This window comes from Leopardus geoffroyi, chromosome C1 (genome assembly GCF_018350155.1).
Source record: "Leopardus geoffroyi isolate Oge1 chromosome C1, O.geoffroyi_Oge1_pat1.0, whole genome shotgun sequence".
NCBI lineage: Eukaryota > Metazoa > Chordata > Mammalia > Carnivora > Felidae > Leopardus > Leopardus geoffroyi.
This window is the reverse complement of record NC_059328.1, coordinates 210978124-211001328: the sequence shown is the minus strand read 5'-3', so window position 1 is coordinate 211001328 and position 23205 is coordinate 210978124. Positions and strand designations below refer to the sequence as shown.

At 45.5% G+C, this 23205-nt stretch overlaps 2 protein-coding genes and 1 long non-coding RNA gene across 3 annotated transcripts; 2 read left to right on the top strand and 1 right to left on the bottom strand.

Annotated features, from left to right (window-relative positions):
- Positions 1 to 3450: 3450 nt before the first annotated feature.
- LOC123596951 (small cysteine and glycine repeat-containing protein 4-like) lies at positions 3451 to 3807 on the bottom strand. Its single transcript, XM_045475158.1, has one exon. It carries the CDS (start codon positions 3805 to 3807, stop codon positions 3451 to 3453), a length of 357 nt encoding a protein of 118 aa, XP_045331114.1.
- Positions 3808 to 6062: 2255 nt separating this feature from the next.
- Positions 6063 to 6413, top strand: LOC123596950 (small cysteine and glycine repeat-containing protein 4-like). Its single transcript, XM_045475156.1, has one exon. It carries the CDS (start codon positions 6063 to 6065, stop codon positions 6411 to 6413), a length of 351 nt encoding a protein of 116 aa, XP_045331112.1.
- An 11677-nt stretch (positions 6414 to 18090) lies between these two features.
- On the top strand, positions 18091 to 22500 carry LOC123599579. Its single transcript, XR_006713210.1, has 3 exons — positions 18091 to 18396; positions 21549 to 21930; positions 22193 to 22500. It is a non-coding gene; the product is annotated as an uncharacterized LOC123599579 (long non-coding RNA).
- Positions 22501 to 23205: the final 705 nt, after the last annotated feature.

Below are 23205 nucleotides of genomic sequence, written 5' to 3'. Positions count from 1 at the left end.
CATAATATAGAATGGCACTCTTAGCAAATGATGTCCTTACAAGAAAGAAGTTAAAATGTGGTTGAGTATGTTTTACAACATTTCTTAGTAATTGACCCTTGAAAGGTATCTAATATAAAAACTAATATAAAAACTAATATAAAAACTAAAACTCATAGATTTTTCTTTATCACAGGAGGGTTAGTTAAGTATCATCTGATTTTTGTTTCATTAGTCTAGCAAATATAGAAGAGAAATCATTGCTTGAATCAGTTGAAAATATAAGAGAGATTTAGGCACCGGGCTAATTATTTAGGCACCGTTACTTCGGGGTCTTCCCAAGGGGTAAAGACAGTCTCGTGTTGAGAGAAAATGAATCACAGAATAAAACAAAAAGTCAGTAAGACTGTGTTTTAACTTCAGGCATCTTTATCAAACAGGTCATTTAACATCTAACAGCAAAGAGAACCAGAAGTCAGGTCCGAAGAAAAAATTAAGGTAGACCCCATCTTACCATCGAAAGATAAGTCAACCATCACTGTCTACCTGTTCGTCCTTCCCAGCACCCTCCTATCCTTCTCACTGATGCTCGCCTTCTTCCTCCCCAGGCAGCCAACACACAATTCCAGAACACTCCATATGCTAGTATATGCTGAAGATCCTTATGTCTTTGCTTCAGCTGTCTTGAAATGACCAAAAGTCTTTCGGATGCTAACACTTTAACCTGTGCTAACCTGGATCATAGAAGCCACAGTGGGAAAGTAAACACAAGAGCAAAAGAGTCACCGTTGCTCCCAAGATCAGGAAGGAACAGACAGAAGAACTTGGAAGCAAGCCTTTACAGAAACAACTATACTTCAGAACAGATCTTCACAAATCACTAGGTTTTACGAATGAATGAAGAAAATAATCATGTGGTAAGTCGTAAAATCATAAAATCATAAATAATCATGTGGTAAGTCATGTGTGTATATATAGGTATGTAAATATTGTGTATAACATATACACCATATCTATAGCCTAATGTGTATATAAGAACATGGGTATAACCCATGTAAATAACATATATAATAAAAACAATGATAAATATAAATAACATGTAAATGTATAAACACACAGGTTATACACATATATTATGATTAGTGTCTACTGATTCTAATCATATTATAAGCAAACTGCGTGCCAAGCCTTGTGATCCATACAAAGCGTGTTTTCAGTCGACAATCTGAACCCAAATTTTCCTCTTAGAAATGAATGCAAAACATCAAGATTAGATAAGTAGACCAAGAAGACAATTTTTTCAGGTCTGGATCTTTTTAGGTTAGCAAATCAAGCAGACCTGCCGCTTCTCAAAATACCCATGCCAAGGGAGTAGATTAAATACGCTGTGAAGAGAATCAGGGCGATTTATAAGAGAATTTAATGTGTCATTTATTGGACGGCTTTTTTATGCTGTTATCAATTCCCTTTAACTCCAAACCTTACAGAGTGAGACAAACAACCTTAACGGAAATGGTCAGTTCCTCACCTATTTGTCGACCATATTTAACATAAATTTAAAAACAGGCTGTCATGTACAGTATCCCAAATCTCTCAGAAAAGAACAGAAGTCACTATGCATTATTGTTACCTCATGGTATTATCCCAGGCAACCATAGCAAAAGACCATAGACTCACTGGCTTGAACAACAAAGATTTATTTTCTCACGGTTCTGGAGGCTGGAAAGTCTGAGACTGGGGTGTGTGGGTGGGTTCTGGTGAGAGCTCTATTTTGGACTGCAAACGACTACCTTCTTGCTGTGCCCTCACGTGGCAGAGAGAGACAGAGAACACTGGAGTCTCTTCCTCTTCTTGTAAGGGAACGAATCCCATCCTGAGGTCACACCCTCGGGACCTTGTCTGAACTTAATTACCTCCCAAAGATGCCATCTCCAAATACCATCACATTCGGAGCTCTGGCTTCAACACAGGGATGGGGGGCGCATAATTCAGTCCATAGCAACCACCACTGAAGTCTTGCCTATTGGGGGACTGTAGACGTGGTCCTCACTTGTCGGGTTTTGTATCATGCTCTCATCCCCCACAAATACACTTGCTGTTCCCATTCTGCCATTGTATTAGGTCCTCGTTGTTTTCCCCAATATTGCCGAGGTAGCTTCAGTTCTCTCTACCAACCAGTTAACTCTATGTTGCAGTCAAACATCCCCTCTCAAAAACCACCAGCCTGTAGCATTTGTGGCAAGCCCGAGCTCCACCAGCAACATCCGTGAGCTTTCAGCAAGTTACTTAACCTCTCTTGGCTGTTTCCCTTCTGTGCAATGGACATAATAACAGGGCGTCCGTCAAAACACGTAAGTTCTTAGAAGAATTCCTGGCTTTTAAGGGCAGTGTGATTGCTAGTCTTGTCATTGGTTATTTCCAAATACAGTCACATGCTCTGTACTTGGGACACACTCAACAGCTTACTAGTTCCCATATATGTCTTCGACTTTCCAATCCTTCCTTTTTTTTGCCTTCTGCTTGAAATATCTGTCCCTAATCACTTCCACCTGTCAAAACCTCACTAATTCTTTAAAACACGCCCCCAAATGGCATCTCGAAGCTTTTCCGGTCCTTTACACTCATTCCCCATCCAACCCTCTGGACCCTCTCCTGCCACAACACACTACATCATGGCCTCTTGACTTGTTTATTATTCTGCCTTGTGTTGGTGGTTATTTGTGTATGACTAGATTGTCATCGCATAAGGGCATAATTATTTTTGTGCCCTTGATGGCCCCAGTCCATGGAGGAACATAATCAACGTTAGCTCAATGAAAATAACCCCAAGGATAAAACAAGATAAAGCAGTAACAACTGGTCAGAGTTTGTTTTCGCCTTTTATTGAGTGATTTTTAGGCAAACATCTAGAAAGCTTCTATGGCCACAGAAAGGACACACCATTTATAGTAAATACAAAAAGGCTCAAAGTCTAGACAGAAAAATAGTGCAAAGAAGAAAGCCAAGTAGAAGTCACGATTGCTGAGCTCAATCATCAAGGTGTTCTCCATCCTTTTTCTTGGATGACATTGTAGAAAATGTCCACGTGACTGTCTTTTTAAGTTTATTTATTATTTATTCTGAGAGAGAGAGAGAGAGAGAGAGAGAGAGAGAGAGAGGATGAATCCCAACCAAACTCCACACCGTCAGTACAGCGCCTGATGCCGGGCTTGAACTCACAAAACTGCGAGATCATGACCTGAGCTGAAGTCAGACTGAGCCACCCAGGTGCCCCCTCCATGTGGCTATTTTTAAAACGGCAAAAGCTACCTCAACTCAGAGCATGAGAGCCGAGGGGGAAAGTACCAGAAAGTCCAGGACGCAGGGAGACAGCAGGAGCAGACAGGTGGGATGGAGGGAAGCTTTAGCCATGGGGACCAGCAGATGCCCCTCCCCCCGCCCCCCAGCACCCGCACCCCGCCCACCGCGCGCCTAGCTGCAGCACTGCCTCTTGCAACAGCACTTCTGCTGACAACAGCACTTCTGCTGGCAGCAGCCCTTCCCGCAGCCGCACGAGCCGCAGCCACACGAGCGGCGGCAGCAGCAGACCACGGGGACGCTGCAGCAGCCCCCGCAGCAGCCGCAGCAGCAGGGACAGCAGCTGGAGCAGCAGCCCACCCGGTAGCACCTGCAGGTGGTGCAGCTGCCGCAGCCGCCGCCGCAGCCACCACAGCCGCCGCCGCAGCCACCGCAGCCACCACCGCAGCCACCGCAGCCACTACTGCAGCCGCCGCAGCCACCGCTGCAGCCACCGCAGCCACCGCAACTTCCACAGCCACAGCACCCCATGGTGTCGGCAGAGAGGACTCGGGAGAGGAGAGGAAGGAGACTCGGGAGGTGAGGGAGGTCTGGTGCCACGTCCTGCTGGGGGAGGGGTTTATATATCAATACCCCCCTTATTTTTTAGCCCAGTTTCCATGGAAGGACCTCACAAGACCTTTTCTTTACTTCCTTCTTGAGGTCCCTTGCCACATAACACTGCTATTTTTAGCCCAGCAGCCTCCTTAGTAAACTTTGAGTTTTCTGTTATGAATGAAATAGCTGTGTGTTGCCTCTTGAGTCCACAACTAGAAAAATGATAGCCACGCTGTAGGAAAGAAGTCGTTCCAGGCCCCCGACCATGATGCCTGTATGACAGACAGGAGCCATCGGAGACCTTTCTGGAGGCTCCCTGCACACAGCAGGGCTTCTCCGGGATGCCCAGCCACCAAAATGGAGGGTGGGAACGGTCCTCACGTCCTCCTGGTTGATGAGAAGCAGATCATGGGAGGGCATTTTAAGTAAGCTTATAAAAGAGGTGTCACTTATAAATCCAGGGACACCAACATTCTGGGGGAAGTGCAGGCCTGCCAAAGGCAAAGCCGGGCTGTGTCTGATCCAGAAGCCACAGCATAAGCCCCAAGACAGACCGTGACGGTTTCCTCCTCTGTGCCCCCTCTGGAGTGGCTGGACTAGCCAGGCAGGCCTCCGTCCTCAAGTCAGTCCGGCAAGAACATGCCTCTGTGGACGCCTCATCACATCCACAGGCTCTCTGGAATCAGAGAATGAGCCGGACAGAGACCAGTCATTTCAAATCAACATTCCCAGGCCCCGGTGGGTCTGAAACACGGGACTGAACCCAGGTCCTCAACAGGAGAGAGGTGCAAGAGAAACCCAGCCACCCGATGAAACCTTTCTTATTTTTGTTTGCTCAATTTTTTTAGTTGTTTTATTTTTTTTATTTTTATTTTTTTAATGTTTACTTATTTTTTAGAGAGAGAGAGACAGGAGGGGCACAGAGAAAGAGAGACAAAGTGTGAGCGGGGGAGGGGCAGAGAGAGGGAGACACAGAATTTGAAACAGGCTCCAGGCTCTGAGCTGCCAGCACAGAGCCCGATTCGGGGCTCGAACTCACAGACCGCAAGATCGTGACCTGAGCCGAAGTAGGATGCTTAACCGGCTGAGCCACCCAGGTGCCCCTAATTGTTTTATTTATTTTTGAGAAAGAGAGAGAGAGAGAGAGAGCAGGGGAGGGGCAGAGGGAGAGAGAAGGATCTGAAGGGGGCTCTGTGCTGACAGCAGAGAGCCTGAGGTGGGGCTCCAACTCACAAACCATGAGATCATGGCCTGAGCAGAAGTCCTAGGCTTAACCGACTGAGCCACCCAGGCGCCCCTGTTTTCTCAATTATTTAACAGACAAACTACAGTAGAAATTTCTCTTGACAGATGATTTAGGAGTAGGCTGTGCACAATTCTGTCTTTAGCATCTGACGTTAGACAAGTTAAAAAGAAATGTGTTAATGACCAAGCAATTCTTGCAAACAAAAACAAACAACAAATCTCAGGGAGCCGGGAAAAGCATATCCGCGTTTTCAGGTGAGATAGAATGCATTTACGGACACTTACTTTTTCCTCTTTTCACTCTGGTTTTCACTTATTCTTTCAAAAGATTTTGTTTTGTTTTGTTTTGTTTTGTTTTGTTTTGTTTTGTTTGCAACGGGGGAGGGGGTGTCATGAATCCCAGTAGAGAGAAAAATAATGTTTTGTTGTTGTTGTTGTTTTTAACCTGGATAACCAAGAAGTATATACAGAAACACAGGACTTTTATTTGGCTCTTGACTCAGACTCCCATGTTAAAAAAAAAAAAAAAAAAAAAAAAAAAAAAAAAAAGATTGCTCCTAAATATTTCAGGCATTTATTTACCTCAACAACTATCTATTAAATAGTTACAATGGGCCAGGCACTGGAGTAGGCCCTGGGGCAAAAAATATATATGCATTTATGTTTTCAAGGGCTCACACCTCTTGGACGTGTGTTCTAATCCAAATATAGGTTTCAGAGACAAGTCAAAGTTAAAATTAGCAAGGTGAACTGGCCAAGACTCCAATAAGGAAGGGTGTGAGAGGCCTCATGAGGTGTTTACGAGGAAGAGGGGTGAACAATAAGGCAGGAGCTCAGTTTGTGGGGTTGGTATATAAACCCCCCTCCAGCAGGAGGCGGCACCAGACCTCCCTCACCTCCCGAGTCTCCCTCCTCCTCTCTCCCGAGTCCTCTCTGCCGACACCATGGGGTGCTGTGGCTGCGGAAGTTGCGGTGGCTGCGGCGGCTGCGGCGGTGGCTGCGGTAGTGGCTGCGGTGGCTGCGGCGGTGGCTGCGGCGGCTGCGGTGGTGGCTGCGGCGGCGGCTGCGGCGGCGGCTGCGGCAGCTGCACCACCTGCAGGTGCTACCGGGTGGGCTGCTGCTCCAGCTGCTGTCCCTGCTGCTGCGGCTGCTGCGGGGGCTGCTGCAGCGTCCCCGTGGTCTGCTGCTGCCGCCGCTCGTGTGGCTGCGGCTCGTGCGGCTGCGGGAAGGGCTGCTGCCAGCAGAAGTGCTGTTGTCAGCAGAAGTGCTGTTGCAAGAGGCAGTGCTGCAGCTAGGCGCGCGGTGGGCGGGGTGCGGGTGCTGGGGGGCGGGGGGAGGGGCGTCTGCTGGTCCCCATGGCTAAGGCTTCCCTCCATCCCACCTGCCTGCTCCCCTGTCTCCTCGTCACCTGAACTCCCTGGGATTTTTCTCTTCGGTTAAGTGTCTCATACTCTGAAATGTCCGTGAGGCTTCACCCTTGGAGAGCAAGAGCCAGACCCTCCCGTACAAGGCCGTCCGGTGGGGAAAGACGGAGAACATCTTGATCATTCCTCTGCATAGCTCTGGCGGCTGTCACATTGGGCAGACGCTGGCGGTTTGGCTGACCCCGGAGGGGCTGTCCTGGCACCGACCCCCAGGCAGGAGCTTTGGGGGGCAGACTCCGTCACCCGGTCCCTGTCTGCTGCTCCCCGGCTACCTGCCCTGCTGCGTGAGCTTGATGGCTTTGAGCTCTGTGTTGGGACCTTGCCTGTGCGTCTTCTCTTTTTGCTTCAGGTGGCTCAAGACTTCACACCTCAGAAGTGTCTAAACCCGAAGGAATCATTAAACTAAAAGATGTGAGCCCCTGCCAGCCCCGGAAGAGCAGCCTGCAGCCGCCCTGAGCTCAGACCAGTAAGACCATTTCATTCCGTGTTCATTGCCTTCCCCCGTCAATGTCTGCCTTTGCCGTGCCTAAGTGCGATGGATTCCCCATTTCTCAGTTGCCGCTTTGTATTTCTGCTTATTACACAGCAACCTTCTAAATGTCTAATAAACTATACTAGGTCGTCCTTAAAATATTGACTCACAAAAGCCTCTTATTTGGTGGTTACCTCTCTGGGAGGATGAACAGGCCGTGTTGAGCAGGGAGAAAAGAGCGCCCCCAGCGTCCCCCACCCCCACCCCCCACGGGGTTGCCTGCATTTATTGTGAACACCAATTATGCCTGTAATGGAAGGCCTACATTAATCAACACTAGATTCTTCAATATTTTATCAGTCTCACATCTATATTGTAGCTTATAATATGTTCGTGTTTTTCAAGAATGTCTTAAGTAGACTGACAATAATAGCTAAGCACACACAAGGCTCGATAGAATCCACCCTGGGTGCTAGAATTTCTGTTATTGCCATCCATGCATATTCCTTCCAAGGTAAAATAACTTCACGAACATATAGATTTCATATGCAGTTTGAATTTGATGTGGGAATGGTGTCTTTTCCACAAGTGGATTTCCTCAACTGAATGAAAAATTCTAGTTCAGTTACAAAAGATTAATTCCACAGATTTATAGCGAAGTCAAGGTCTGCCTACAACCTCAGTATTCCCTTACAAGAGAACGTAATACCACTCCTCAATTTAGAACTTTATTTTCATATTTGGGGCGCCTGGGTGGCACAGTCGGTTAAGCATCCGACTTCAGCCAGGTCACGATCTCGCGGTCCGTGAGTTCGAGCCCCGCGTCAGGCTCTGGGCTGATGGCTCAGAGCCTGGAGCCTGTTTCCGATTCCATGTCTCCCTCTCTCTCTGACCCTCCCCCGTTCATGTTCTGTCTCTCTCTGTCCCAAAAATAAATAAACGTTGAAAAAAAAAAAAAAGAACTTTATTTTCATATTAAATGTATGCAAATCAGCCTTTTGAGCTTTGCAGCTTTGAGGTAAAGGCTGTCATCCCATTTGCAGAAAGGATTTTCCGTAGAGGATATCACACACACACACACACACACACACACACACACACCCCACCACCACGTTTCCATTAAATAAGCATGGATAGGGATAACTAGGAAGTTTATCCTGCAAAAATCTCTTGAACAGTTTTTGTCTAGTCCCCACTAGCTATTTTCGCAAACGAGTAGCAGCCTGTCGGCATGGGCATGGAAAAGATGTCCTTTTTCTCCAATATTGATGAGAGTTCTAAATGGCACTATTTCTCAGGGCAGCAATCTAACAATCTGCACGTTTTTTTTAAAGTGCCTGCCTTTGAACTCAGAAATCTCACATCTTGGGCAAAAACGTATTATTGGTAAGTCTATTCGTTGCAGCATAGTTAAAGACTAGGAAAAAAAACTAAATGTCTGCTATCGAGGTCACATTAAATGTTGTCTCTCTACATCAGAATACTGCGCAGTAGTCAAAAAAAGAGCGAGATCCAAATAATAAAAATAAATAAATAAAAAGGGGCACCTGGGTGATTCAGTCGGTTAAGCATCCAACTCTTGATTTTGGCTCAGGTCATGATCTCACGGTTCATGACATCAAGACCCGCGTTGGGCCCTGCGCTGACAGCATGGAGCCTGCTTGGGATTCTCTCCCTTTCTCTCTGCCTCTCCCCCATCCACTCCCTCTCCCTCCCTCTCCCTCTCTCTCTCAAAAATAAAATTTTAAAAAATTAAAAAAAAAAGAGTGAGATCCCTGTGAACTTAGAAGGGAATATCTGAAAGCTCAACAAGATCATTTGTGTAAATAGACACCTACCCCCAAAATTATAACACGCAGTCAAGCGAAAGGTATTATCAGCAAGTGTGCATGAGAGGGGTGCCCATGGGGGTACAAAAGAGTTTAGGAAGAAAGACCTAACTGATGGAAATCCCACAGGCTTGTAGATGGCAAAGGCACCACCAAGCACTATAGTGTTCCTGTGACATCACCCCCGAGAAGTATTAAAGCCCCGGGGAGCGTTCATAGTCAGGGAGAGCAGTGCTCTGAATTCTTGTGCTTCTGCGGACTCACTGTGTCTCTTCAATTACACACAGCAGCTCTGGACCTGAGGCTGAGGGAGTCCAGGCAAAATAGTGGCCATGACTGTGACAGTGACTGCCTTCATTGCTGTGCAAGGTGCAGGTGTCTGACCTCAAATTGGCCAGAATGTTCAATGTCTCGGGTTGGGCTGAGAGTAAAGCCATTTGGGAAAAAATAGGGAATTCCTTAGAGTCAAGTTATGGGTTTCATTAAATAATTCATCCAAAGCTAGTTCTCTGCAGGTTTTCAAATTCCTGGAGGTCCTTCTTTAGTCGGAGAATTAGACCTACACTGTCCTTCAGATTTCTAAGGAAACACACCCAAATGAGAGGAACTTGTTCCCAAACACACTCACAACAGAGGTGAAGATCGTTCCATTCTTCACTGGTTAAGAGCACTTTGCCAAATTTGTGAGGAAGTGCCACATAAAGGCATGAATTGCTGCCCTAACTTATGAGTCCCCCTGCTGTGACTTCAAATCATGGAAACTGACGTGAAACATTGAGAGAGAAAAATGAAGAAAATAGAGTGGTAATTCTCCCCTTCTTTTAAAAATATTTTCTATTTGGGGCGCCTGGGGTGGCTCAGTCGGTTAAGCATCTCAGTTCGGCTCAGGTCATGATCTCGAGGTCTGTGAGTTCGAGCCTCACATCGGGCTCTGTGCTGACAGCTCAAAGCCTGGAGCCTACTTCGGATTCTGTGTCTCCCCCTCTCTCTGACCCTCCCCCTTTCGTGCTCTGTCTCTCTCTGTCTCAAAAATAAAGGTTAAAAATTTTTTTTAATATTTTCTATGAATTCAAAATAATGTGAATTCATTATAAACAATTTCAAAACACAGAAAATTACAAGAGCGCAAGTTAACATTGCATATAATAACCACTTTTACCATTTTGTTATATTTCCTTCCATTGTTTTCCTATTCTTTTTGTTTTTCCCAATATTTTTATTTTGGAGAATTACAAACCCACAGGAAATTGTGAAAATATTGCACGATCCTATACACCACTCACTGAAGTTCACCCATGGTTAACATTTTGCCAGTCTTAGCTTTATCTTTATCTGTCCGTCTCATTTGAGAGTAAGCTGCAAATATGAAACTTCACCCTTAAAAATATTGGCATGCATTGGCCAAAAGGGATATTCTCCTACAAAACAATGACACAATTTTCACACTTAAGAAACATAATAGTGATACATGCTACTGTGTAATATACAATCTTCAATTTCTCCATCCCAAGGATGCTTTGTAATTTATATATTCACTTTATTTATTTATTTATTTATTTGTTTGTTTATTTATTTGAGGGGTTGAAAGCATGGCAGGGGAGGGGCAGAGAGAAAGGAACAGAATCATGAGCAGGCTTCAAGCTTAGCATGGAGCCTGACTCGAAGCTCGATCTCATGACTGCAAGATCATGACCTGACCCGAAATCAAGAGTTGGATACTCAACCAGCTGAGCTGCCCAGGCACGCCTTTATTGACATTTTTAATAATTTTTCAACCTGGGTCCAATCAAAGATGTATCTTATGTAATTTAAGTTGGCCTCCGACATTTTATTTTTCTCCTGGCAAAGTTGTTTTTGCAAAATCACCTTTAAAATGAATTTGGGTGTTTGTTCCCTCATGATCAAATTCAAGTTAGGCATATTTGCAGAAGTACTACACAGGTGTTTGTTTGTTTTTTTTTTCCTCAGAACTTGGCGTTGAGAAGTATGCAATGTCAGTTTACCCCTACTGGTAATGTGATCGACTAATTAGTATTATGCCCACCAGTTTCGTCCACTGTTAATCTACTCTTTCCCTTTTAATAACCATGGTGCTATCTTCTGTGTATTTATATGACAAAATGAAGATTATTACAAAATATAGACTTTATTCTGATTTTTAATGTAATATTTAATTATACATAATTATCCTTATATTAAGTATTTGCTGGGGCACCTGGACAGCATTTAAACATTTAAATGTCTGCCAACAATTCAAAATAAACAAAGTCTCCATTTTTTTTAAGCTGGGAAACTGTATGTGCTCATCTGACAGACAAAAGATAAATATCTTCATGTGTAAACAGTTCTTACAAACCCATATGGAAAAAAATGTACAAAGGGCAAATCAGTATTTAAAAAAAAAAAAAACATAAACCAAGTCTCCTTGAAAACTGGGTTGTTCCTGGTTTGGGTCATAAAATAGACAAGATGAGCCCCAGCCCTCTTGTCATTCTAAAAACTAGGAAGCTACAAAACGTAACGGAGTCGTATTGAGAAGACAATCTGAACGTCAGAAACAACAATAGCTGCAAAGTACAGAGACACATTCAATATTTTTAAATACATGAGTTCATAGTAATACCAAAAAGAAATAAAAAACCTCATTAGTCATCTTTGGAAGAGGCCAGAAAATTAGCACATTATTTTGAAACTCGTTTTTAAAAATGGTGGGAGGGAGAATCAGGCATTTGTTCTGCCTTTTTCGAAATAAAACGTACCTCAGAGTAGCCAAAGAAGAGAGAAGAGGACATTTCTCTCTGCAGACGGAGTCCAGGTAATACAGAGGAAGGAAAATCCAGCCCTAATGAATTCATGGATGTAGGTAGTGACTAATCATGGATCCCAACGTCACACAAGTGAGACAAATAGATGCCTCTTGATGGAAGAACACAACACCGCCTATGAAGCAGGCTTGTCCAAAACTAGACACTGAATCGTGGCAGGTGGATCTGACTACTGGAAATCCAGGGTGTTAAATGATTCCACGGGGGTGCAGTCTTCCAACTCCAACACTCAGTCGCCCAAAATTAATGCTACACTGAAGACAAGTGGCAAGAAGGTGGACAGGGCTTCAAGGGGAGCTGCAGGCTAGAATAGACACTATAGGGGCACCTGGGAGACTCAGTCGGTTAAGTGTCTGACTTTGGCTCAGGTCAGGATCTCACGGTTCGTGAGTTTGAGCCCCCCCCCACCCCGCCCCACGTCGGGCTCTGTGCTGACAGCTCAGAGCCTGGAGCCTGTTTCAGATTCTGTGTCTCCCTCTCTCTCTCTCTCTCTGTCCCTCCCGTACTTGTGCTCTGTCTCAGTCTCTCTCTCTCAAAAATAAATAAACATTAAAAAAAGAAAAAAAAAAGAAAGAATAGATTGTACGGGCCCTTCAGTCAGTTGCAGGGATACGTGAGTCTTATCAGAACCCTAATTAGATAACTGTTTTTAGAGTAAGATATGTGTGAAAATTTGAGCATGGCTACTTACTAGAAGTTAATTAAAAATTACTGTTAATTGTTCAGCATAACAATGGTATTGCAGTTATACTTTAATTCTTACAAATTGGCTTCAAAATAATTGGCTCAGAATACATCGTTGAAGCTGGATACGTGGGAGCTCATTATATATATTTGCATCCATAATATAAAACACATTTTTTTCTTACAATGAACTTCACTAATAATCAAGAAAAACACGAATTTTTCTCATCTGTTATATTAACAAAGTATTGTTTTAATCATGTCTAGTGCTGGTTGCAGAGTATAAGGAAAGCATCACGCACAGTGGATGGGAACAACTGATGAACACTTTATAGAGAGCAATTTTGTAACTTTCATCAGCACAACGGGGATAACGTTTGATCTAGCAAATTCCACCTTTAAGAAGTTGCTCCAAGGAAATATCAGAAGAGAGAAAGGAGGGGCGCCTGGGTGGCGCAGTCGGTTAAGCGTCCGACTTCAGCCAGGTCACGATCTCGCGGTCCGGGAGTTCGAGCCCCGCGTCGGGCTCTGGGCTGATGGCTCGGAGCCTGGAGCCTGTTTCCGATTCTGTGTCTCCCTCTCTCTCTGCCCCTCCCCCGTTCATGCTCTGTCTCTCTCTCTCCCAAAAATAAATAAACGTTGAAAAAAAAAATTTAAAAAAAAAAAAAGAAGAGAGAAAGGATGCAATGCACAGCTAACATTTAATAAGCTCTTACTTTTTTGTGTTGGGCATTGATTCCGCAGAATAACCATTTTGGTTAGGTTTATTATTATTATTATCATTTCAGAAATCAGGAGACCAAAAAGGTGAAGTCACTGCAGAACTAGTAACTTTAGAAAGGGGATTTGAACCCTGGGATTTGAACCAATGCCTGGGTGGGTTATGTTGGACATTCATTACAGCATCGCTTATAATAGCAAAATATTAGAAACCATCTACAAGCCGAAAACCGGATTCTTGATCTTCCTACCAGTACCCGCCCCCCCCCCACCAAAAAAAAAAAAAATGCTTTTCTCACAGATACACCCTTCCCGGTTAATCCTCTCCAGCATGACTTCATCCTTCCTGTGACCCAGGCCAAAGAGACATTGGCACCCCTCGACTCCCATCTTGTTCGCATGTCCTGCGTTAGATTGATCAGCAAAATGGGTGGCATCATCGGAATCCAACCCGCTCACCACCTGCTCCCCTCCCCCAAAGGTCTAGCCCCCATCGCCACCCCCAGCAAGAGTTCCTCAGACTCAGGGTAGAGCTGCCCCCAACCAGCCTCTCCCCATAGTCAGCTCTCAAGGTACAGTTTACAGTAATCCTTCTGCAGTGAAAAGGCAGTTGGTCTCATCTCTAACTCGCACCCTCCCCAGGTTGCCCAGGACACTCAGCGGCAAGGCTGACGTTTGCAGTGACCGAAACTAACATGGGGAGCTACAATCTCCTCATCACCTTGCTGAACTCTTGCTCCCAGCACCCTCATCTGTTACAGTCCCACAGTCCACAATGCTCTTGACCTTGCCACTGGATGGTTCACTCCTTGTCTGTGCTCAAATGTCACCCATACTCTCCAAGAGTCCTATTTGAATCACTCAACTTAAAATCGAAATCCTGGGGCACCTGGGTGGCTCGGTCAGCTGAGTGTCTAACTCTTGATGTTGGCTCAGGTGGTGATGGCTATGGGATCGAGCCCCTAGTCGGGCTCCCCGCTGGGCATGGAACCTGCTTTAGACTCTCTCTCCTCTCTGTCCCTCCCCCATTCTCCTTCTCCCTCTTTTTCTCTTTCTCAAAATAAATAAATAAACTTTTAAAAATATATATTTTAAAAATAATATGGATGCAAAAAAATAAACTTTTAAAAATAAACTTTTAAACATATATATAAAAAAATAAAATCGAAATCCTACTCACCCTCCCTGCAATCCAAATCTCTCCTATACTGCTCTTTTTCCCCCCATGATACTATATTTTAATACAGTACTTTATTTTTTTAAGGCCTTTCAAAGCCCAGAAAACAATGAGCCATAATCTCTGATTCATAATACGCTCTAAGCATAGTCTTCTTTATTTAATTTGCTAATTATTTTAGTAATATAATGGGACAAAACCTTGACATCCTAGTCTAACTAAAAGTCTCCATCCCAACCCTTCTAAAACTAAAACTAACCCATCCTAACTAAAAGGTCGCCATCCCAACCCTTCTTTCTGCACCCCTGCACCCAAAGTAGTCATTACTCTAATGTCTGTGCTCACTATTTCTTTGCTTTTCTTTGGACGTGGATTTCTTACATCTATATGCATTCTTTTATGTCAACATACTAAGATTCATTTGTTCATCTACTCTCTGGATGACGGAAATTTCCATTGTTTCCAGGGTTTTCTATTTTTTTTTTTTTTTAATTTTATTTTAGAGAGAGAGCATGCATGAGAGGGGCAGAGGGGCAGAAGGAGAGAGAGTAAACCTTGTGGAAATAAATGAAGACCGAAGAGAATAGACAAAGGTTATTTATGTATTCGGAGCTCACTACAGCAAAGGGGTCGGCCACTGTCTCTTGCGTTTGGGCAGAGGCTTGAATGTGGGAGAGATTTATAGTGGAAAAGGAGAGGTCTCAGGTGTGCCCTGCTGGGACCCTGTGACCTGGGGAAGATGGACACAGACTAGAAGCGGGGTACCCGATGTTACTGGTTGGGGCGGGGGGGGGGGGAGGGTGCATACGTGGATCTCCATGGTTAGTCCTAAGCTGGAAGCGGGGATGAAAATTTGGGAAGCTGGCAGTTACTGATCAGGTCCTGACCGTTTGGGGTAGATTACAGGAGTTATCATCTGGCTTCCTGGATTGTTTGCTGTAGATGGTGGTCAGACTATATAAGTCTGACTCGTGGGTAGTACATTGGCTGCCTCAGTAGCTTCCTTAGATCAAGGTTGGTTTCCTGGCTGGTTGCTGCCCATTATGGGTGAGAGTTTTGTTTTATATCTGGGCCATTGGCCATTTGTACGTGTAGTCTTTAACCTCTAACATATAAGGATATAGTCCCCCTCCCACAACGAGCATAATAGTTCTAGGACAATAAGAATTTTTATCTGCTTTGTTCATTGAAGTACTCTCGGTCCCTAGAACAGCGTCTAGCTGCTGAGGTCATGGGTTCAAGCCCCACATCAGGCTCTGCGTGGTCAGTGCAGAGCCTGCTCAGGATTCTCTTTCTCTCCCATTCTCTCAGCCCCTCCCATGTTCGTGCTCTCTTTCTCTCTCAAAATTAATAAATAAACTTTAAAAGAAAAAAAGAAAAAACTATTAAAAAAAAAACAGACTTGGGCCAGGCAAGAAGTGCCCATTTCTTTTTTTTTTTTTTATGTTTATTTTTATTTATTATGAGAGAGAGATAGGGAGCAAGCAGGAGGTGGTGGGCAGAGAGAAAGGGAGAGAGACAGAATCCCAAGTGGGCTCCACACTGTCAGCACAGGGCCCGATGCAGGGCTTGAACTTACTAACGTGCCATCACAACCTGAGCCAAGGTCAAGAGTCAGATGCTAAACTGATTGAGCCATCCAACTGCCCTAAGAAGTGCCGATTTCTGCTTCAGTCTTTTTTTTTTTTTTTAATGTTTATTTTTATTTTTGAGAGACAGACAGAGAGAGAGAGAGACAGAGTATGAGCAGGGGAGGGGCAGAGAGAGAGACTGAGACACAGAATCGGAAGCAGGCTCCAGGCTCTGAGCTGTCAGCACAGAGCCCAACGTGGGGCTCAAACCCACAAACAGTGAAATCATGACCTGAGCCAAAGTCAGATGCTTAACCAACTGAACCACCCAGGTGCCCCTCAAGGCACATTTGAAAGCTACTGACATGACCCATATTGCACGTTCCATATGCTCTGATAGAGAATGTGCATTATGCTGGCTGTACTCCCAGCCTTATTCCTGCTCTAAATCACAGACCAAATAATGGCACAAAATAGTCCACTATAGAACCTCCTAGCAAGGAACATCATACGTGTCAGGAGCTGAATGTGACTTCATTATTGAGAAATAATTTTTTGCACCAAGTCTCAGGCAACTATATCACTTTGAAAAACTACATGAGAAAATACTTTGGAAAGATACAACAGTGTGGTAGGGGTTCTTAACCTCGGCACTGCCGATATTTTCAGCCAGACAGCTCCTAGTTGTGGGGGGATGGCCTATGCCTTGGCCTCTGGGCCTCAACTAGCTGGTTGTGACAACCTCTCTCCCAGCTATGACAACCCAGCTGTCTCCAGACATTGCCAGAAGTCCCCCAGGGGGCAGAATCGCCACCCTCTCCTTGAGATCCAGAGGCCCCACATCAGAGCACTCTGGGAAAGGATGCATGTTTAGAAATAGCCCCTTGAAGGCTGCAAAAGTATTTTGCACGGAATCCTCCTTTCCTTTTACGTGTTTGGAGAGAACCCCTGGGACATATGATCGTGAAGGAGTGGAGTACGCGGGGTGGCTGGCGAATGAGTCCAGGAGGGCCTGGCCCACTCTTACACAGCCCTGCCACCATGCTGATGAGGACTCGGTGCTCCAGAAATGCTGTCGGAGTGAATTGATTTGTGCTCTCATCAGTTTCTTTTCTGTCAAATACCACAAGGAGGCAGCAGTAGGAACACCACAGCAAAGTCTGGTGATGCCAACAAAACGAAATTCCAGCCCCTTCTTAAAAGTGAAATAGAAAGAGCACTGGACTTCAGCTCAGGTCACGATCTCATGGCTCGTGAATTCAAGCCCTACGTCGGGCTCTGTGCTGACAGCTCGGACCCTGCTTGGGATTCTCTCTCTCTCTCTCTCTCTCAAAATAAGCAAATAAACTTTAAACAATAAATGAAGTAGAAAGAGCAAAGCACACATACACTCACACACATACACGAAAGCCACGGGACCTATCTTGTTTTAGCACAACCCACCATTCCATCTTTCATCCCCATGGCGGGGCTGGGGGGGGGGTGGGGGTGGGGAGAGAGAAAAGGAATATGGAGAAATGCCAGAGATGCCTGGTGAGGGGAAGGGGCGGGTGCCATGGTTGGAGCAGCAGGCTTGCCTTCTGACTCCTGGCTGCACGAACACTGCTAAAAAGGGGCCTGGGGACATTAACTTTTTATACCATTGTGCCCCAGGGAACCCAAAATGGCTTCCACGAGGCCTAAGTTGCAAGGAATCGAAAGGCAATGCTCCAGGAAAGACGCCGTAAAAACGGAGCTGGAGAATGCCGGGGACAGATCTGCCATCTTGTTACTTTGGCCCAGGCCGTACCCTGGCCCTCTTTCCCCCTCAGTTCCTGTTGCTTATAGATGGGACAGGAAGACCCCATCTTTTTCAAGGTCTGTCACTTCCTCTTCAGTTTCTTTTTGGAAGCCTCTAGGATGATTCTTCTTCGGCCCACGTTATTTTGTCCGATCACATCTGTCTTCGTTTGGGTTGCTCTAACTAAATACTGTAGACTGGGTGACTCAGTAACAATCACGGTTCCAAAGGCCGGAAATGCGAGATGACGATGCCAGCATCGTGGGTTTGGGTGAGAGCTCTCTTCCTAGCTGCGAACTTCTCAGTGTATCTTCACAAGGTGGAAAGAGGCTGAGGGAAGTCCCTGGGGTCCCTCTATAAGAGACTAATCTCACTCATGACAGCTGCACCCTCATGACCTAATCACCTCTCAAAGGCCCCGCCTGCTCATACCATCACAATGGGGGTTAAGGATTTAGCACATGCATTTTGGCGGGATATAAACCTTCAGTCCATTGCACCATTCTCAACTCTCACCAGCCTGCCCCTTTATCAATTCACTTCTGTGTTCCTGGTACCGGGATGCGAATAGAAATAAATATGATCCCAGACTTCAAGGAGCTCAGTCGGGGCAGTAACACAGAGAAGGCGACATGAAGACATCAGAAACGAGTAGAAAAAGTGGGAAGGAAAGAGTGAGTGATGTTTTGTGGGCAATGGTGGTACACAGAAGATGTTTTCATTGAGCCTTGAATAAGAGCAGAAATCTTCCAAGAGGCCACAGGTGAGGAGAACAGTGGTGTCGAGGTAGCGTTCGGTAAGTACCATTTTTGTTAGTGACCGATTACGGTATACTACAAAGTATGAAAAAACAACCAAGAAATTAAGCTTGGTCATGAAAACAAAGGTCATGCGCCATTCCCCCAGGCTTTGCCACCTACGGTGACATTTGCAGAGGGCACCCAAGCAGTAAGGAGACACGGGAACTCCCTCAGAAGTGACGCGTGACTGAGTAGGTGCGAGCCATTGCAGGCATTCCCACAGAGAAAACTCAAGTAGCCGTTGTTCTACACAGCGTATGTTAAATATGATAGGAGGTAATTGTCACCGTTGCTCATGATGTCAAACCTCAAAGCTATAACTGAAAGGAAAAACGGAGCCTGGAGATTTCAGCTGTAGGTTCTGAACACACAGAGCAGATCTTAGAATTAAAGAGACATGATCGTCCCTTTGCTCTGTTCCGCCAGAGTGAGGCAGAGCAGAGTTGGAATCCTGGCTAAGACCCCAGATGTGACACTCAGCATGTACCTTGACCCCTTTGAACCAGAACTGCTAATGGCATTTACCTCTGAGGACGGTGCCGACACTAAACGTGGTAAAGTACCTGGAGTGGAATCCTATATTGTATACTCCTGGTTAGTTTTTCTTCTAGAAAAGCTAGAAGTAGAAGCTACAGTGGCAAAGTAAGTTTCCCATATTTACTAGGAAGCCCAATAAGTAATAGTCAAGATCTTGCTGTGATCATTTTAGGTGTGACAACACGAATCTAGGCAGGATTAAATTATATACAGTTGACCCTTGAACAATGCAGGATTGGGGCGCCCGAGCCCCGCACATTTAAAACTCTACATATAACTTTTGGCTCCACTAAAACTTCGATACTGATAGCCTGCTGTTGACTAGAAGCCCTCATGTTAACATACAACATCGATTAACACAAGTGTTGTATGTTGTGTATACTATATACCATGTTCTTACTTGAAAATAAGCCAGAGATAAGAAAATATTATTAAGAAAATTGTTAACTGGGGAGCCTGGGTGGCTAAGTCTGTTAAGCGTCCAACTCCTGGTTGGACTCAGGTCATGATCTCACGTTTTCATGAGTTGGAGTCCCACGTTGGGCTCTGTGCTGGCAGCACGGAGCCTGCTTGGGATTCTCTCTCTCTCTCCCTCCCTCTCTCTCTGCTCCTTCCCTCTCGCTCTGTCTCCGTCTCTCTCAAATAAATAACTAAACTTTAAAAAAATAAATTAAAAAATAAAGTAGACATAACTTAACCTAAACTAAGGAAACTGAGTCACAGAGGAACCACGGCTTTCTCTGGGCCTTGGAGCCAACGTGGCTCTGTCCACTACCCCATGAGCACAGAACACAGGGAGTCATGACCCGGCGTGGGAAGCTCATGCTGAAATAAATCAGCACAAACCCTCCCACCCCAGAGCAATCGCTTTCAAGTGACTTTCCCGTATTTGGACCCATGAGCCAAGGACAAAGTGAATCTGAAACTCAACGAGGGAAACTCTTGGAGTCTTTAGCCTCAGAACTTCTGACATGTGAAAAGAGACAAATGTGGGTGCTTTGCTTCTGCACATGGGGTCCCACCTTCCCTGGCACCCAGCAAAGACCATGTGCAAGCAGAGAAGGGGCCCCGTGCAACCAAGGAAAAGATAATCATTGGCACCAAGGGATCCTGATGCTCACAAAACAGATGAGCTCTGGCCACGTGAGACTCTGTGTGTGTGTGTGTGTGTGTGTGTGTGTGTGTGTGTGTGTGTGTGTATGTGTCTTACTTGCACTTGAAGGCTGCTGGATTCAAACAAGATGAAACATCTGAGAAACGCGTTGTTTTATTAGAAGCACAACTTGAGGAAGAGGTGAATGTGAAAACAAGCGGTCCTATGAAGTCAGAGGTGCTCGGTGAGGAAATACATTCAGGGTCTTGTGACATTCTGCCAGGGAAGCTGGTGGAAACCACAACAAGGAAGTGGCCACGTGCCCTCGGTAGGGTCCCAAAGAGGATATATAAGCCCCTCCCCCTGCAGAAGGCGGCACCAGACCTCCCTCACCTCCTGAGTCTCCCTCCTCCCCTCTCCCGAATCCTCTCTGCCGACACCATGGGGTGCTGTGGCTGCGGAAGTTGCGGTGGCTGCGGCGGCTGCGGCGGTGGCTGCGGCGGCTGCAGTAGTGGCTGCGGTGGCTGCGGTGGCTGCGGCGGTGGCTGTGGTGGCTGCGGCGGCGGCTGCGGCAGCTGCACCACATGCAGGTGCTACCGGGTGGGCTGCTGCTCCAGCTGCTGTCCCTGCTGCTGCGGCTGCTGCGGGGGCTGCTGCAGCGTCCCCGTGGTCTGCTGCTGCCGCCGCTCGTGTGGCTGCGGCTCGTGCGGCTGCGGGAAGGGCTGCTGCCAGCAGAAGTGCTGTTGTCAGCAGAAGTGCTGTTGCAAGAGGCAGTGCTGCAGCTAGGCGGGCGGGCGGGCGGCTCTGCCTCCAGGGCAAGAGCTGTCCGGGGCTCTGCTCGCCGCGTTGGGTAAGACCTCCCTCCGTCCTTCCGCCCGCCTGCTCCTGTTCTGTGTCCTTGGATGTCTTGGAGCGACTCATGCTGTCCTCGGGCTCTGAGGTTTCAGGGCTGGCTCTTTCCCTCCAGTGTGGTATCATGACGACACCAGTTTCTTCACCCTGGGTTTTCCAGAAGGTACCATGAAGCGCGTAAATACTCTCGGTCACCCGTGTAATCCCGTCTCCATTTGAAAGAAAGATGAATAACCACCTATATTGTGGCGACATCAGCCACCCGTGTCAAAGATCGATTTATATCATAAGCTTGGTAAAGTGAAACCATGATAGCCAAGATTTCTTTTTCTTCAAAAAATTACTTTTGGTCAACTTTTCTATTGTACATTCACTAACTTCCTCCCATTTCTATGTCTCTATAAAAAAAAAAAAAGGCAACTCTTATTTAATTAAAAAAAAAAAATCTGCTTATTCTAATGTGTCTTTCCATTCTATAAAGATGTGTACCTTCCCATGACTGAGGCCAGTACAGCGACTAATCAACTAATGGATGATCGGTCCTATAATGTCTTATAATGGATTCTATAACAAAGATAGAAATCGGGGGGGTGGGGGGGTGGAGGGGTAGAGCCCCAACTTTTGGTTGTCAGTCTCATTGAGGGAAATTCCTGTGTTTTCCTACAGATGACCTCCTGATGTCTGTGTTTGCAACCGAATTCTGGTTGTAAGTGTTGGACACCCCACATGGTAGGTCATTGTTTCACTCCATCGCTTCATGTCCATTTTCCTCACTCATTCATCCAGCAGATACGTAAGTGCCGTGTTAGGCCACGTATTTAGGCCAGCCCCGGAGATCTAAAGAAAAGCAAGCCTTTGCCTTCCAAAAGTTCGTATCTGAGAGAGACAGAGAGAGAGCGTGCGCGCGCAAGAGAGTTCATTACCAAACAGCATCCCATGTCAGGTTTCTTCGGTCGCCTTTTCTCCACTCCTGTGTCAACTTTTTGTGAATATCATTGCCGCCATGTTGTTGAGTACCAACATAAGAGACTCTCCATTCATTTGCTGGGTAAGATGACCAAGTGAGAAGTTGACACAGTCTATGGGGTTTTTCCCTTGGATCCCAGTGGCATTTGACACAACTGAGCACCTGATCCTCCCTAATAAACTTTCCTCTCCCAGGTTTTCATCCTCCTCCCAGTAACTCCTTTACATCTTCTACATGTGCTTGTCCAACACGCACACCCTAGTGCTCAGACCCTAGCCCTCTCCTGCATCATTCTACATCCTTCTATCTACTCTGTCTTTTTTTTTTTTCTTTTCTTTTCCAGCACACCTGAAACTTTCTAAAATACCATAAGATTCAGGAATTTTTCCTGTTTACCTTGTGCTGTCCTCTCTACCTCACCCCATGCACAACTGAAATGTACGTTCTACAAAGCAAAGATTTCTCATTCTCTGGTTGACTGACTATCTCAAGCACCTAGAACAGCATCCGGCATATAATATATACTCAACAAACAACTTCTTCGTGAAGAAATGATTTTTTTTAACGCTTCTGGTATGGAAAATGCCAAACATAAATAGAAGTGGTGAACAGTACAATAAATTCCTAAGAACCACCACCCAAGTCAACAGTTATCAACATGGCCAGTCTCTTATCGCCTATGACCTCACCCATACCCCTCCCACCACTGGATAATACAGAACCAAATCTGGACCTCAGGTCACCTAATCAGCAAATATGTTTATGTCCCTTCAAATGAATGAATTCTTCATCGTCTCTCTGTGACTTAGACTATGGCCAAGGGCTATCAGAGAAACACAGAGGTAAACTCAAGGTCCAAAATGAGGTCTTCTCTTGGCAAGAGGTAGGGAGGAAATTATGACACCCTCGACCTTTAAGAAAATTCCAGGGTTCTCTGGTAGGGCCTGGCAGTCAATGTACAAGGGCACTCTGTTGCACAATGAGCAGGGTACTCCCATCCCCAAGGTGTATCTTGGTAACTTATAAATCGATTTTCCGCAAATCATAGAAGGATGAGAATAGAAAAATCCAAGCCAGCAGGACAGTGACCCAGAACGCCTGGAGGACTTTTAATCAATTTCATTTCCAGTCGTAGTCCTCAAAATCAAGCAGTATTAATCTTTGGGGAGGGTTTTCCATTTCTACCAAAAGATAACAAAAACATTTTCTTTTCCATTTTAATCAACGAGAACTTCATATTGCTTTTTTTTTTTTTTTTAATTTTTTTTTCAACGTTTATTTATTTTTGGGACAGAGAGAGACAGAGCATGAACGGGGGAGGGGCAGAGAGAGAGGGAGACACAGAATCGGAAACAG

Bases quoted from the DNA above. Each gene is read 5' to 3' on its own strand.
- LOC123596951 (XM_045475158.1), bottom strand. From the start codon at position 3,807: ATGGGGTGCTGTGGCTGTGGAAGTTGCGGTGGCTGCGGTGGCTGCAGC.
- LOC123596950 (XM_045475156.1), top strand. From the start codon at position 6,063: ATGGGGTGCTGTGGCTGCGGAAGTTGCGGTGGCTGCGGCGGCTGCGGC.